Source organism: Fonsecaea pedrosoi, assembly GCF_000835455.1.
Source record: "Fonsecaea pedrosoi CBS 271.37 unplaced genomic scaffold supercont1.1, whole genome shotgun sequence".
Taxonomy (NCBI): Eukaryota; Fungi; Ascomycota; class Eurotiomycetes; order Chaetothyriales; family Herpotrichiellaceae; genus Fonsecaea; species Fonsecaea pedrosoi.
Window position 1 is genome coordinate 4,395,471 of NW_013550615.1, and position 13,916 is coordinate 4,409,386.

The 13,916-nt window shown below is 53.3% G+C and overlaps 5 protein-coding genes across 5 annotated transcripts; 2 read left to right on the plus strand and 3 right to left on the minus strand.

Moving 5' to 3' along the window:
• Nucleotides 1-658: 658 nt before the first annotated feature.
• On the plus strand, nucleotides 659-2,079 carry Z517_01591 (serine/threonine-protein phosphatase 4 catalytic subunit B; the record flags this gene model as incomplete). The annotated part of the gene is made up of 2 exons (XM_013434550.1): nucleotides 659-675; nucleotides 750-2,079. The coding sequence occupies 2 exons, from the start codon at nucleotides 659-661 to the stop codon at nucleotides 2,077-2,079; spliced, it is 1,347 nt and encodes a 448-aa protein (XP_013290004.1).
• A 658-nt stretch (nucleotides 2,080-2,737) lies between these two features.
• Z517_01592 (uncharacterized protein) lies at nucleotides 2,738-4,006 on the minus strand (the record flags this gene model as incomplete). The annotated part of the gene is made up of 2 exons (XM_013434551.1): nucleotides 2,738-3,681; nucleotides 3,790-4,006. 2 exons carry the CDS (start codon nucleotides 4,004-4,006, stop codon nucleotides 2,738-2,740), a joined length of 1,161 nt encoding a protein of 386 aa, XP_013290005.1.
• Nucleotides 4,007-5,091: 1,085 nt separating this feature from the next.
• Nucleotides 5,092-6,822, minus strand: Z517_01593 (proline-tRNA ligase; the record flags this gene model as incomplete). Its single annotated transcript, XM_013434552.1, has 1 exon — nucleotides 5,092-6,822. The coding sequence occupies one exon, from the start codon at nucleotides 6,820-6,822 to the stop codon at nucleotides 5,092-5,094; it is 1,731 nt and encodes a 576-aa protein (XP_013290006.1).
• Nucleotides 6,823-8,399: 1,577 nt separating this feature from the next.
• Z517_01594 (uncharacterized protein) lies at nucleotides 8,400-10,289 on the plus strand (the record flags this gene model as incomplete). The annotated part of the gene is made up of 2 exons (XM_013434553.1): nucleotides 8,400-8,481; nucleotides 8,539-10,289. 2 exons carry the CDS (start codon nucleotides 8,400-8,402, stop codon nucleotides 10,287-10,289), a joined length of 1,833 nt encoding a protein of 610 aa, XP_013290007.1.
• Nucleotides 10,290-11,313: 1,024 nt separating this feature from the next.
• On the minus strand, nucleotides 11,314-12,843 carry Z517_01595 (uncharacterized protein; the record flags this gene model as incomplete). Its single annotated transcript, XM_013434554.1, has 10 exons — nucleotides 11,314-11,368; nucleotides 11,594-11,818; nucleotides 11,884-11,928; nucleotides 11,985-12,029; nucleotides 12,089-12,124; nucleotides 12,192-12,234; nucleotides 12,330-12,370; nucleotides 12,476-12,582; nucleotides 12,630-12,707; nucleotides 12,757-12,843. 10 exons carry the CDS (start codon nucleotides 12,841-12,843, stop codon nucleotides 11,314-11,316), a joined length of 762 nt encoding a protein of 253 aa, XP_013290008.1.
• Between the last annotated feature and the right edge of the window lie 1,073 nt (nucleotides 12,844-13,916).

A 13,916-nucleotide genomic window follows, 5' to 3' on the forward strand; every position in this document is an offset into this window, starting at 1 on the left:
GGAGCAGTGGTGTGGTGTGACTTTTCATTGACTGGTCGCCATGGACGAGTGTGGTACGCAGGATCGGAGAGGGAGAGGGAGAGTGGGAGGATATGTCAAGGACCAACTTGTGTAGGTCTCCAAAGGAATTGGGGGGGATTGATAGACCGAGAAGCTGGAGTTTTACTTTTCTGCACATTAAATTCATGTATTCAGAGCTCCGACTTTCACAAGCTCTCTGGTTCGCTGGTTCGCTGGTTCGCGGATGCGCTGCGGAGATCATCTCAATGTGCGAATGCTCCGCTGTACTCAGGCAAGTCTCTGCCGAGGATCTCCCGAGTCGATCGCCGTTTTTTGCATAGTAAAAGTCCCATGTTGGGCAGGCGTCGCAGTTTTGTGACCGCCACAAGATTCCCTCACAGCACGCGACACCACGATCAGCACATCGAAAGCAACAAGTCCTTGAACCTCTCTGTCTCTCCCGCTCGCAAAATCTGACCATCCGGCGAAGATTTGACACCCGGAGACGCGCTGCTTAACTCGGTCGATATCGTCGACTCATCCCACTATCTACGCTCATCTTTGACGCCGCCACCCGCATTCGAGACCCAAAAAGTTATACACATCCCACACCCATGTGCCTCAACGCTGCCCGATCCTCACTCTCTGCGCCGCGGTGATGAGCGACCTCGACAAGTAAGTGCGACTGCTGCAGCGGCCTTTCTCACACCTTTTGGAAGAAGCATACACTGACGCACAATTTTATCTAGAGCGATTGCGCAATTGCGCGCGTGTCGCCCGATCCCCGAACCCCAAGTCCGCGAACTCTGCTACAAGGCGCGCGAACTGCTCATCGAAGAAGGCAATGTCGTCTGCGTCGATGCCCCCGTCACCATCTGCGGCGACATCCACGGTCAGTTCCACGACCTGATGGAACTCTTCCGCGTCGGCGGGGACGTCCCGGACACGAACTACCTATTCATGGGCGACTTTGTGGATCGGGGCTTCTACAGTTTGGAGAGCTTCCTGTTGCTTCTGTGTTTGAAGGTCAGATATCCGGACCGCATCACACTTATTAGGGGCAACCACGAGTCGAGGCAGATCACCACTGTATATGGGTTCTACGATGAATGTATCAGGAAATACGGGAGTGCGAATGTCTGGCGGTATTGTTGCGAAGTCTTTGACTATCTGGCGCTGGGGGCGTTGATCTTGGGAGCAACCACCGACGTCCCGCCTCCGACAGGCGGGGCAATGGTTTCCTCGATGAACGACAGCAGTACGCAATCCACACTTCCTTCGGAAGATGAAGACCTCGAATCCGAGGTCCTCAATGCCAACGGAGAAATCATCTCCAAGACTCTCCGTCGTCAATTCGCTGGCCTCTCAATGAACTCACAACAGTCACATGCCTTCTCTGATGGAAGTCGAATATCTCCCGCGCCGGACGTCGACCTCCCGTCATCTCTCGACGCCCCCCAATCCTCACCGAGTCAGCCGCCTCCCTCGCTCTTCCAGCCTCCCACATCTTCGACCGGCGCAGTTCTCTGCGTCCACGGTGGCTTGTCTCCGCTTGTCGAAACCGTAGACAAAATCCGTCTCATCGACCGCAAACAAGAAGTGCCCCACGAAGGCGCAATGTGTGACCTTCTGTGGTCTGACCCGGATGAGATCGAGGGCTGGGGACTCAGTCCACGAGGCGCGGGATTTCTCTTTGGCGCAGACATCGTGAGACATTTCAACCACGCCAACGACCTGTCCTTGATTGCGCGGGCGCATCAATTGGTCATGGAAGGGTATAAGGAGATGTTTGACAAGACAATCGTGACGGTCTGGAGCGCCCCTAATTACTGCTATCGGTGCGGCAATGTGGCCGCGATCCTCGAGCTGGGCGAGGACGGGTCCAACGGCGGCTGCATACAGAGGGCGAACGGCGACCAAGGCCGCAGAGAACCTGTGGGAGGCGATGGCAGTGGCGGTGGAGCCGGCGTGCTCTGGAACCTCGCCACACCGGGGAGGAGATATAGAGTCTTTGAGGCCGCACCGCAAGGCACGAGAGGCATGCCTGCGAAGAAGCCGGTTGGGGAATATTTCTTGTAACACCACCACTTTCTAGCATGCTAGTAGCCATGACAAGGCTTTTTTCTTTGATTCCAGGCTCTATATCCGTGACAGCAACAGCGACAATCGAGGGAAAGGAGAGGAATGAATGAATGAATGAGTGGTCATCACCATCAACGCGGTTGGTACAGTGTTCTGCGTGAGATGCAAACACGCTGGTACTGTACTTGACAGGGCCTACCTACTGGGTACTTTGCTTGTTTGTATACCTCACTGCTCACTGCTCTATTTGTCTGCACTCGCTGCACTCGCTGCACTCACGGTCTGCCACTCGTCTGTCTACCTCGAGCTGAAAAAGAGAACCCAAAGCCCCTTTGCTTGTCTCTCCTCGCCGCCCTCGTACTGGTACTGGTGTATCACGACCCCTGCCCCACGTATGTCTTATCAGCCCGAATTGTCTACTCTACTCGGATCAGAGGGAAAAAGGTATAGACAGATGACAGAGGGAGAGGGGAGATGAGAAACGAGGTATTCTGAGGAACTATTATGTATATTCAAGCGGCCCGGCCACATGCCAGATTAAGTTGTCTATCAAAGATCTCCATCGTATGCCAGGCCATGTCTAGTACGATTAAATACATGGAGAAGAATAAACAAGTCTTGTCCAAATCAATTGGGGGTATCATCGTCGTTGTCATCATCTCTTGCCTTTCTTGCCGCTGGCATTCGCCCTGCTCTCCTCAATCACCCTCTCCAGCATCACCCTTGCCTCTTTTTCCCTCTTTTTGAAACCACCCGAGAAGGTCGGGTGCAAGATATTCGCCGAGTTGGCATGGTCCTCTGCAAATTCTGGACCGCTCCACCCTTTTTGCTGGCACAACGCAACTGCTTCTTCGAGCAGCCCCTGGCCCACACCTTTCCGTCTATACAGGCGCTTGACTGTCCATGCACGGATATATCCAGTAATGGGCGCATTCTTGCGCGACTTGCCGGAAGAACCAGGAGCATCGCGCACACCGCGAACGACAATCGTACCAATGATGTCGTCGCCAAACCTGGTCAGAAGGATTTCGTCCTCAGAACCCACGATGCCCTTGTCCGAATTATCACGGCCCTCGTTCAGCCATTTCCAGGTCCCTACACGCTCGGCCTCGAAAATGTAGCCGCTTGTGAGCCAGCGCACGGTGATCAGAACAGCCATGAGAGTGCCAGCCGACGTCGTGCCAATAATTACCCAATCTGAGGAAGCGCCTTTATACAGGTGTTGATAGGCAAGACCGAGGAGAAGGACAAGCAGGGCGAGAGTCAAAGGATGGAAAATGATGGCAGAAGACGCGAGCTGCCGTTGTTGAGCAACAGAGTCGGCGATCAAGTGCAGTGCTTCAATCTTGTCGTCTTCGGTAACGGCGGGCTTAGTCGTGAGCTCGGGGATTGAGTCGAGTGGTCCCGCATGCTTCTCAGCAAGTGCAGAACCATCACCGACGGGCTCGGAGCTTTGCGCTAAAGGCGAAGGTGAAGGAGGAGGAAGGCTGCTAGACGAAGCCATGTCGGTCGGTCTTAGAATGTCTGGTGTGTTGGCTAAAGAGGGCGGGGCAGATTCGAGGTCGAGGATGAGATTTGCGCGAAGGGTCGTCAAGAAAGCTGTTCAAATTGATTTATTAGAATACTTCCGTTCTGTTTTTTTCTTCTTCTCCCTCGTGTACTATTTCTCCGAAGACAGGACACAAGAAAATTACGTCGTATTCTCACCGGCTGAAGTTTTGAACCCCGGAATGCGATCTCCGACAGCAAAGGGTTTGGGGCGACCAGTCTCCCAGAAGAGCACTGCAGAAGGAGAGAAATGGACCGCAGACTTGACAGCAAGGAGGGACGCAGAGGTGAAGGAGAACGGCGGGGTTGGAGGTGGAGGAGGCGGCGAAAGGTAGAGATGTTCAGGAAGTCGGAGGTGGTGATGGTTCCTGCCCATCTGGAATTCCAAAAATGCTGCCCGGCCAGAATTGGCATGTTCAACCAGATGACACTGGCACAAGTGGCGGGAGGTTACAGGCCTGGTCCAGGCGCAGGCACTGGCACAGGCGCCGGCCGATCCAGCGGCAACGGCGAAAGCGAAGTAACAATGGAAGACGGTAGCATGCAACGGCGAAATATTTGGTGCGGGATTGGGCCCCAGAAGAAGGAAAGCACCGCGCCTAGAAGGTGAAAGACCTGAGCCACAACAGCGTCGGGGACGAGTAGACGGAGAGGGAACGAGGGCGGCTCGGCGGGTAAGGATCGATTATACGGTAAGGGTGGATTGTGGCTGGAAGGTGGATGATGAGATTGAAGATGAGGGGCAAAAAGGATCAAGTGAAAAGGATGTTAGTTCTACTTGGAGCTGAGGCACCGAGACCACGTTCACATATAACAGGAGGAGACTGGACAGGCTGGGGAGTCACCAAGTCAAATCTGAAAAGAGGGTGGAACTTGGACATCCCTTTTGTATCTTTTTTTTCCCTCTCTCTCTCTGCTTCATTTTCTCCATCTGACGCCATCTAGACCGCATCTATCGTGCCTCGTGAGCCCATGCCATGTTCCCCCCTCCGATTTCTTGCTCAACCATGACAGCCCCGGCATGCCCAGATCAGCTTATCGTCCAGGCAATTGGGCTCTTGACACAGGCCAAGCATCCCCTGATAGCAGAAGCTTAGAAACCGCCCGCTGCCATTGGGCTGTAGGGGTCGGACTTGATTGAGCTTATCCTGTTCCTGGCCCACAAGACCAAACCGTAGCCTGTGGTAGCCCGTGGTAGCCCGTGGTGGTGTGTCGCTGGTGCAGTTGTATGATAAAGCTAACCAGGCTTCGCCTCTTGTCGTCAAACACCAACAATCCACATGACAGCCGATATGCTTGATCGCATGGCCCTCGTGATGTAGGAGATTCTGAGTTCAAACCAAACAAACGCATGCATTGCTCTTGGATCGTGGTGCAGAGTGCTCTGAACGCGGCATCTCATCGTCTACCCTCTTCATTGTGTCTATCCCCGACCCTCCCTGCCTGCTCCCCTGCATCCGACTAATATGATCGGCCAAACATGCACCATGCCTCGGCGAGTTTGGAGCAGCTTGGATTCCCGCATTTGGTAACTCCCTTCTCAATGCCTTCGGGCTGATCGAATGGAATGCAGAGACTCTTCGCGCCCATGCTCGGAGCTCGCTCGTCTTGAGGAACGCCGCTCTGTTCTTCAGCCTTGCGAGCGCTGTTCTCCTTGATCTGATCTTCACATTCCTCGGTCAAGCAGTGAGGCAGCAAGATGACGTTCTTGTCGTTCAGTGCTGGAACAAAATCATCCCAGTTGGTCACTTTCTTCACATGCGACTTGTATTTCGCGTCCGCTCGGTTGTACAGGTCCTTCTGGATGGTCTCCAGCAGCTCCGGAACGGCGGTATTAAGTTCACTGATGGCAATCTGGCTCTTGCTCTCGGCTTTCGGAAGGTCTCTTCGAGATGTCGTGACAAAGTGGCCCTTGCTCTCTCCAGGTCCAAACTCCAAGCGAAGAGGAACGCCCTTCAATTCCCAGTCATTAAACTTCCATCCTGGAGAGTACCCCTCTCGGAAATCCGCTTCAACTCGGACGTTGACGGCTCTGAGGACTTCCACCAGTCCTTGGATTTCTTTGTACAATGCGTCCCTCTCCTCCTCTGTGGTTTTGGCAGTCACTCCAACCGGCACAATGACGACCTGGGTTTCGACAACGCGAGGTGGGATCACCAGACCTCGGTCGTCACCGTGGATCATGACCATCACACCAATGACACGAGTAGACAAACCCCAAGAATTCTGCCACACGTAAAGCTGGTTCTTCTTTTCCTCCTCCGTCTTTGCATTAGGGTCTTGCACCGTGATGCCGAACATTTTGCTGAAGTTTTGTCCCAAACAGTGCGAGGTACCTCCTTGGATACCCCGACCAGTAGCCGGGATGTACCCTTCGACAGTGGTGGTATACAGTCCTCCAGCGAACTTTTCCTTATCCGTCTTCCGCCCCTTAATGACAGGGACGGCCAGAAGCTCCTCATATATCTGGGCGTACAGATCGAGGATTTCCAGCACTTCCTTGCCTGCTTCTTGTTCGGTCAGGTGTGCCGTATGGCCTTCCTGCCAGTGAAACTCCCGCGTGCGCAGGAATGGCTGCGGATGCTTGAACTCCCACCGGACAACAGAGTTCCATTGGTTGAGTTTGAGGGGCAAGTCACGGTAACTCTGAATCCATTTGGCGTAATAAGGGTACATGACGGTCTCGGACGTGGGACGAATGGCGATTTTCTTCTCCAGTTTGGTGCTGCCTCCGTGCGTAACCCAGGCAACTTCGGCTGCGAAACCCTCAATATGAGCCTTCTCACGGTTCAACACGTCCTCAGAGACGAACAACGGGAAGGAGCAATTTTTGACGCCCATCTTCTTGATCCTCGCATCAAACCAGGCTCTAACTTCGTCCCAAACGAATTGTGAGGCGGGCTTGAGGATATAGCAGCCAGAAATATCGTAGTAGTCGAGCATGTCTCCCTTCAGCAAGACCTGCTGATACCATTCTGAAAAGTCGACGTCCTTGGACACATCGATACCAATCAGCGCCGCACCCTCCATCTTCTTTTTCTTTCCACCTGCTTTCTGAGGAAGTTTTGCTTCCGCTTTGCCAATGGGCTTGCTGGGAGCGGCTTTTGCCTCCATCTTTTGTCCGGCTTCAGTCTTGGACTCTTTCTCTCTGGTTGGAAGTTCGGTTTTGGAGGGGTTCCTCGAGTGCGACATGGTACTCTTGCACGTCTGTGAGATGGTGAAGGAAGACGAGAAAGGTAAGGCTGCAGAGTAATGAGCCGCGAGCAACGACTGCCTCCCCGCTGAACTATTTGTAGGCTCAGAAATCGAGACGTGTCAGGTTTCTGACTGCTGTGTGACTCCGTCGCACGAGCAAATACCACGCCCGCACTCAAACCCCGCCAATGCTAATTATTGTACTTGAGTCACGTGGCGAAGCAAACATATTTGCTTGGCATGTTTGATGGAATTGCACTGACAAGCCACCTAGCCACGTGCCATCCAACAACCAGCTTTCTTTCTACTCGGTAGTCGTTTTATAAACGACACTTCACTCCCAGCAGACTTGTCCGTGTTGAACGTTGGCCCTAGGAACAAACCTTTGACCGTGCTGCACGGCAAGAAAAAGATATCCAGGCAGGTCTCAGAGAAAAGGAATCAACCCGGCCAGTGCTTCGCTGCAGTACTTTACTAGCAAGGGTCGACGTCGAGATCGAAGTCGAAAGCAGTGAGACAAAGTGCCCAGATGCTTCATGACCTGTGCTGCGGCACCGTGTGCTTTTCTCAAAGGGCTATGTGCACGCGAACAGATGCCTCAGATTAATGATGCATACAGCACAGCCTGGGCATTCCCCAAGGCAGGAACATGTGGGAAGCTAACTGGACTAATTTATCAAGCGAGATGTTGCAATGGATCGACTTTCAGAAGACCCTCTTTCCTACTTCGCCGCCATCTCGTGTGATCTGACATGTCGTCCGTTCCTCTCAGAGTCGCTTTCTCGAAAACGTGCATTCAGTCCCCCACCCATGACAATGAGCAACAAAAGAAAATCTCTGCATGCCAAGGGATCAGAAGGTGACTGCCCCGTTGGGTGACTCTAGCAGGGTCGGAGATGAAGTCGATATTGGAGCTGGAACGTATCGGGAGCCGTGCAACAGACAAGCCTGAGCAAAGCGGCGAAGCGAAGGCGGGTTCACTCCGCCAAGCCATGCCAAGAAGGGCGGAGACGTTCCCTTGTCTGTCGTGCCTGTTCAATGGGCCACTTATATACTTCCCTGGAGGAACGTGCTCGTTCCCGCCATATATCAAATTCGCAGAAACGCCCGCTCGGAGTTGCAGCCAAGCCTTCTGGAAGGTGAGAAGACAGCCTGAGTCCGGCTTGAACTTGCTTCTCTTCAATACAGGTGGGTTATCGGTCCTTGGCTTTTGCTTCATCCCAAACCCCCTGGGCCGCCGAGTCGAACCTTCGGAGAGGCCGTGGGCCAACCCAGGCATTGGGACTCTGTGAAATGTGGAATTTGATGTCGCCCGAAGTACGGAGTAGGTATCTCACATTCCGATCTGATGATGACTTGGCTATGCCTAGTGGCGTGGGCACGGGAGAAGAAAAGCTACTTTGATCCTATGCAGCCAAGAGAGAGCAAGGATTTTGCAGTTACATACTCTGAGCCGCTCCGAACACTGCGTCAACATAAAAGCCCTGACCTGCCGTCTGTTCCTTTCTCTTGCGTGCTGTCTATCAACCTGAATATCTCTCGCGGAGTGACAAACTTGTCCAATCTTCACCAAGATGCCGCGCCTCCACGAGTACGATTATCTCTTTGCCATTGGCACGTTGTTTGCCCTACTTGATGCTTACAACAACGGTGCAAGTAAGTACCTCATCCTCGTTCCTGCACTTTTGACCTTGGTGCTGATTGTCTTGTTAGACGATGTAGCAAACAGCTGGGCGACCAGTGTCTCGTCCAGATCTGTCACATACCAACAAGCCATGGTCCTTGGTGCTGTGTTTGAGATGGTTGGAGCCATCACTGTTGGCGCCCGAACTGCATCCACCATCAAGAACAAGATCATTCCCCTCTCTGCCTTCGATGACAACGCTGGTGTCCAGATGCTCGCATTCACTTGTGCGCTCGCCGGTGCCTCGTCCTGGGTCATGTGGTGTACCCGACATTCTGCCCACGTCTCATCATCCTACTCGCTCATTTCGGCCGTTGCGGGTGTGGGTGTCGCGCTCGCCGGTGCCTCTCAGGTAGAATGGGGCTGGAACGATGGCCAGGGTCTCGGTGCAATCTTCGCCGGCTTGGGGATGGCTCCCATCATCTCCGGTGGCTTTGCTGCGACAATCTTCATGCTCATCAAGCTGGTGGTGCATATGCGAAAGAACCCGGTGCCCTGGGCCGTGTTCACCTCGCCGTTTTTCTTCCTTGTTGCCGGCACCATCTGCACTCTGTCCGTTGTCTACAAGGGCTCTCCCAATCTCGGTCTGAACAAGAAACCCGCCTGGTACATTGCCTCTGTCACCATGGGTGTTGGTGGTGGCTTGTTCATCCTGTCTGCCATCTTCTTCGTTCCCTGGTTGCACGCAAAGGTTATCAAAAAGGACCACACCGTCAAGTTCTGGCATCTGCCCATGGGTCCGCTCCTGTGGAAGCGACCACCTCCGGCCGATGTTCATGAGAAAGCCAATGTTCCGGACTACGCCGTTGTTCAGAAGCACGACGACGAAGCTGAAGCTACTCCTCGTACACCAGACTCCGAGAGCCAGGATGACGTTGATAAAATCGAAGCTGATGTCAAAGGGCATTCCCATAGCACGGCAGAAAAGAGCCTCGCCGAGGTCGAGGCTCAGTCCACCCACTTGACCTATAAAGAACGGGTCGCTGAAGCCCAAGCAAGGTTCCACGCACGACTTCGGAAGAAGCGTGGTCCTCTCGGCTGGGCGATGCGGACTTTGCACGACAACCCCATTGGCGAAGGCGAGATCTACGAGCTCCGCAACATCAAGACCATTTTCAAACGCATTCCGGCCATGCTCGTCGTCGCCGTTCTGTATGGCGTGAACTACGACATCCACGCTGCACAGACCGGCGTCACGGGTACGCCCGAGGGTCGACGTATGGAGCGAGTGTATTCTCATGCGACCAAATATCCCAACGAGGTCGAGCACACCTATTCGTTTGTCCAGGTCATCACCGCGTGCACGGCGTCCTTTGCCCACGGCGCCAACGACATTGGCAACGCTGTCGGTCCCTGGGCAGTCATCTACTCGGCCTGGAACACTGGCGACGCCGCGAAATCCAGCGCCGAGGTGCCCATCTGGCAACTCGCGGTGCTGTCGGCGACGCTCTCCCTGGGTCTCATCACCTACGGCTACAACATTATGAAGGTCATGGGCAACAAGATCACCTACCACTCGCCCTCGCGAGGCTCGTCGATGGAGATGGGCGCCGCCATCACCGTGTTGCTGTTCTCCCAGTACAAGCTCCCCGTCTCGACCTCGATGTGCATCACCGGCGCGACCATCGGCGTCGGTCTCTGCAACGGCACCTGGAGGGCCGTCAACTGGCAACGAGTCGGTCTCTTGGTTTTCTCCTGGATCATGACCATCCCCATCGCCGGCACGCTTGCGGGCTGCATCATGGGGATTGTCCTCAACGCCCCGCACTTCCTCTCGTAAAGAGGCCCCGACACGGCATTAAATGATTCGGCTTTTTTTTTTCGCACAACTTTTGCGACGGGTGGTCTACTACACTATCCATGCTTCTCTCACTCTCAAAACAACTACTGAATCCCACTTTGAACGATGCGGTGAATTATAGTTAGAGTCGGCTGAGACGGGGAGACACGTTATGACTTTCTCTCTCATGTAAGCGTTGAGCGCGCGGTGGAAGTTGTATGGCTTCGGCTTCAGCTTCGGTGTTAGACAGTGTATCGTACATATGTATACACCACGTCAAACCAGGAATTGTCCCTCATGCTTCAGCGTCATTACCATTTTTAAGTCTTTAAACAAAGTCCTTAACCAAAACCTGCTGATGATAGACCAAGTTCATTCCGTGCTCTGTACGAATAAGTCCATCCAAGTCTCTATCCGCTCCTCATCGTCCACTGATAGCCATTATCGCCACTGCTGGTCTGGTGCTCGGAGACACGACCCCGGCGCTACTTACTCGCCAATACTCAGTAGACTGCAATTTCAAACTCTCCTCTTTATGTTGCAGCACCTCCTCGAGTGCTCTTGCTTCTTTGAGTGATGATCACGAAGTTTTTGTATAGACGTGGAGTAATTAAGAACGAGGTCGTGGAAAAATCTAGAAATGTCCAAAGGGGCTCTTCTCTTTTCTGCACGTTGGATTATCTTTTGTGTGAATTGATGATCGCCATTAGTCTCGGTCTCTAGTATGTATGTGTATTGGGAATGCTTCCATACTTTGTATATCCTCGAGTCTTATTCTGCCCCAGCACACACACATTACAGACATCACACATTCGCCCACCCACCCATCCATACTCGCATAGACATATCTCTCCAACACACGCATTTTCTCATCTTCAGGGGTCCTCGTCACCACACAAACTATCATTCGAGAGAAGCACGTGCGTAATAACCCTTTCCATGACCTCTGGCTCCCCACAGGTCATAGCCCGGGCCAAGTGACCCGCCAACCCGCCAATGTCTTGTCCTTGTTTCTTGTCTCCCTTTAGTCCCAGTACTCGACGGCGGTGTCGGAGTCGCGCTTGGCCATCTTCTTGTCCCTGCAGATCATGCGTTAGTTTCTGGGCGTGTGAATTCGGTAAGATGCCATGGATGGCCAAGTCGCCAAAGGAGAACCAAGACGATGGATTGGTGGGGTTCGGTGTTTCTTGGAGCCTTGGTTTCTTGGAGGGAAGAGGGAGGAGAGGATGGAAGGACGGAAGGGGAAAGAGGGCACGTGTCTCTAAATCCGAATGATACGGTTGTGAGGTAGGGATGGTACGTACCAGTACTCGACGGCGGTGTCGCTCTCAGGGGAACGTTTGTCCCAGTATTCAACAGCAGTGTTGCTGTCAGGAGATCTCTTGTCCCAATATTCGACAGCAGTGTTGCTGTCAGGAGATCTCTTGTCCCAATATTCGACAGCGGTGTCGCTGTCAGGTGATCGCTTGTCCCAGTACTCGACGGCAGTGTCCTCGCCGCGTCTAGCTTTGGCCTTGCGGTCCCAGTATCTGGAAGGAAAAGCGTCAATTGTCACGCTCGTTGCTTGTGGTCTCTCTGAAAGCCGGGTACTTACTCGACAGCAGTGTCTTCGCCACGCTTGGCCTTTCGGTCCCAGTATCTGTGACGAGGCTGTTAGTTTCATGTGTCATTGAGGCGACGAGGCGAGGTACTTACTCAACAGCAGTATCTTCGCCACGTTTGGCATTGCGGTCCCAGTACCTTGCATAGCTTGTCAGTGACACCACAGTACGAGGGCTCTGGGTGGTTCTGCCGCTTACTCTACAGCAGTGTTCTCGCCACGCTTGACTTTGTCCCTGTGGAGCGTTAGTATATCCAATGCACTTGACACGACGCCAATATCCTGTTAGGGAACAGACTCACCAGTACTCGACGGCAGTGTCATCGCCGCGCTTGACCTTGTCCCCTAGCACGGTATTAGCATCGGAGGCATGCGTGTTGAAGGCTCGAGGTCCGGAAGTAGTATCTCTGAAACTTTTGATTGGGCCAAAGGGTTCTTACAGTATTCGACAGCAGTGTCCTCGCCTCGTTTGGCCTTGTCCCTGTCATCACTGTTAGAGCAGCTCTGTAAGACTCGAGGTCGAGTTCCGAAGCAAGATATTATGCTTCAAAGAACATATTGTGTTCCCAGGACGGTGTTGACTTACCAGTACTCGACGGCGGTGTCCTCGCTTCGCTTATCCCAATATTCGACAGCGGTATCCTCACTGCGCTTGTCCCAGTACTCGACAGCGGTATCCTCAGCTCTCTTGGTCTTTGCGGTGTCAGCCCGTGAGACATTCTTGTGCCAGAAACACCCACCTTATCCCAATACTCAACGGCGGTATCCTCGCTTCGCTTGTCCCAGTACTCAACAGCAGTGTCCTCTCCTCTCTTCATCTTTCGTTGGGTTAGTCAACCGTAGTTCCACAGGTCTGTCTATACCTACCACTTCCGCAATGGGCCTCAAGGGCGCTGGGATTGCAACGGCCGTCACTGCGACTGCCGCGCAGAGCAAAAGAGCGTATTTGACCATGTTGACGAATTGATGGTAAGTGCTGCGAGGCGTTCCGGTTGGAGCGTTGATTGGACCTGGGCAAAACTGTTGACTTCACTGGGAACCTGAGGCTTTGTACACAAGGCTGTACCGTGCTGCAAGAATAACGAGAGACGATTCGAGGACTGTCCATGTTTTATAGAACTATCCCAGGTTGAAGGAGGACTCAACATGTCTCTCTGTGACGTCGAGTATTCGAGTGTGACCCGACCAGCTCGAGGCGACCATCAGGAGTCCTTACAGCCATGACGGCAGTATGCTTACCTGAATAGAGCACCGCACCCATGACAAGACTCTACTGTGTGCTCTGATGATGCTGGAGGTAAAGTCCACGTCAACAAAAACTGACGTGATGACTAAGGCGAGTGTGCTGGATACATGGCGAGTCATGCACGCAAGGCTGGGCAAATGTCACGAGTCAGTCAGGGGTCAGCAGCATTACTTTGCAAAAGGTCATGCTGACTGTCACCCGTCATCAACACTGTCAACATCCTACGGCTTCATGGCAGAGTGAGCCACACACTGTACATCCCGACGACATCAGAGGATCATCACTCGAGTATTCTGTGCTTTTACCACTATGAAAGAATAAGCAAAAGTGTGGATGTCGACGGCCTCAATGGGCAGCTCAAGCTATGATGACTTGGTAGGGTCTTCACCCTCCGACAACGCCCGGCAGACCATGCTGGCACAGCCATCTTGCCCACTTGGGATCGATCCCGGTTGCTTTGGTCTAGGGGGTTCCAGCCTCCGCCGAGACTCTTGACCTTCACATGCCCTTACGAGCCCAACTGTCTTGAGATCGAGGCCCCAGTTTCACAAAGACTATTCACCAAACAATCGAGCCGTTGGATCTCCCCTTCATCCTCAGGACCGCTCACCACGGCGACAATGTATTCGAGAAAACAAGACGTGGCATCCCAAGTCACCCAACGACTTGGTTATGGCAGACTCTTTTGCCTGACTTGCGGACTTGGAGGGTAAGATTCTCGGTCGATTCTTCCACAGCAAGGACACTCACTCACTGGTGGGTCACAGGCTTCAAACTGTCT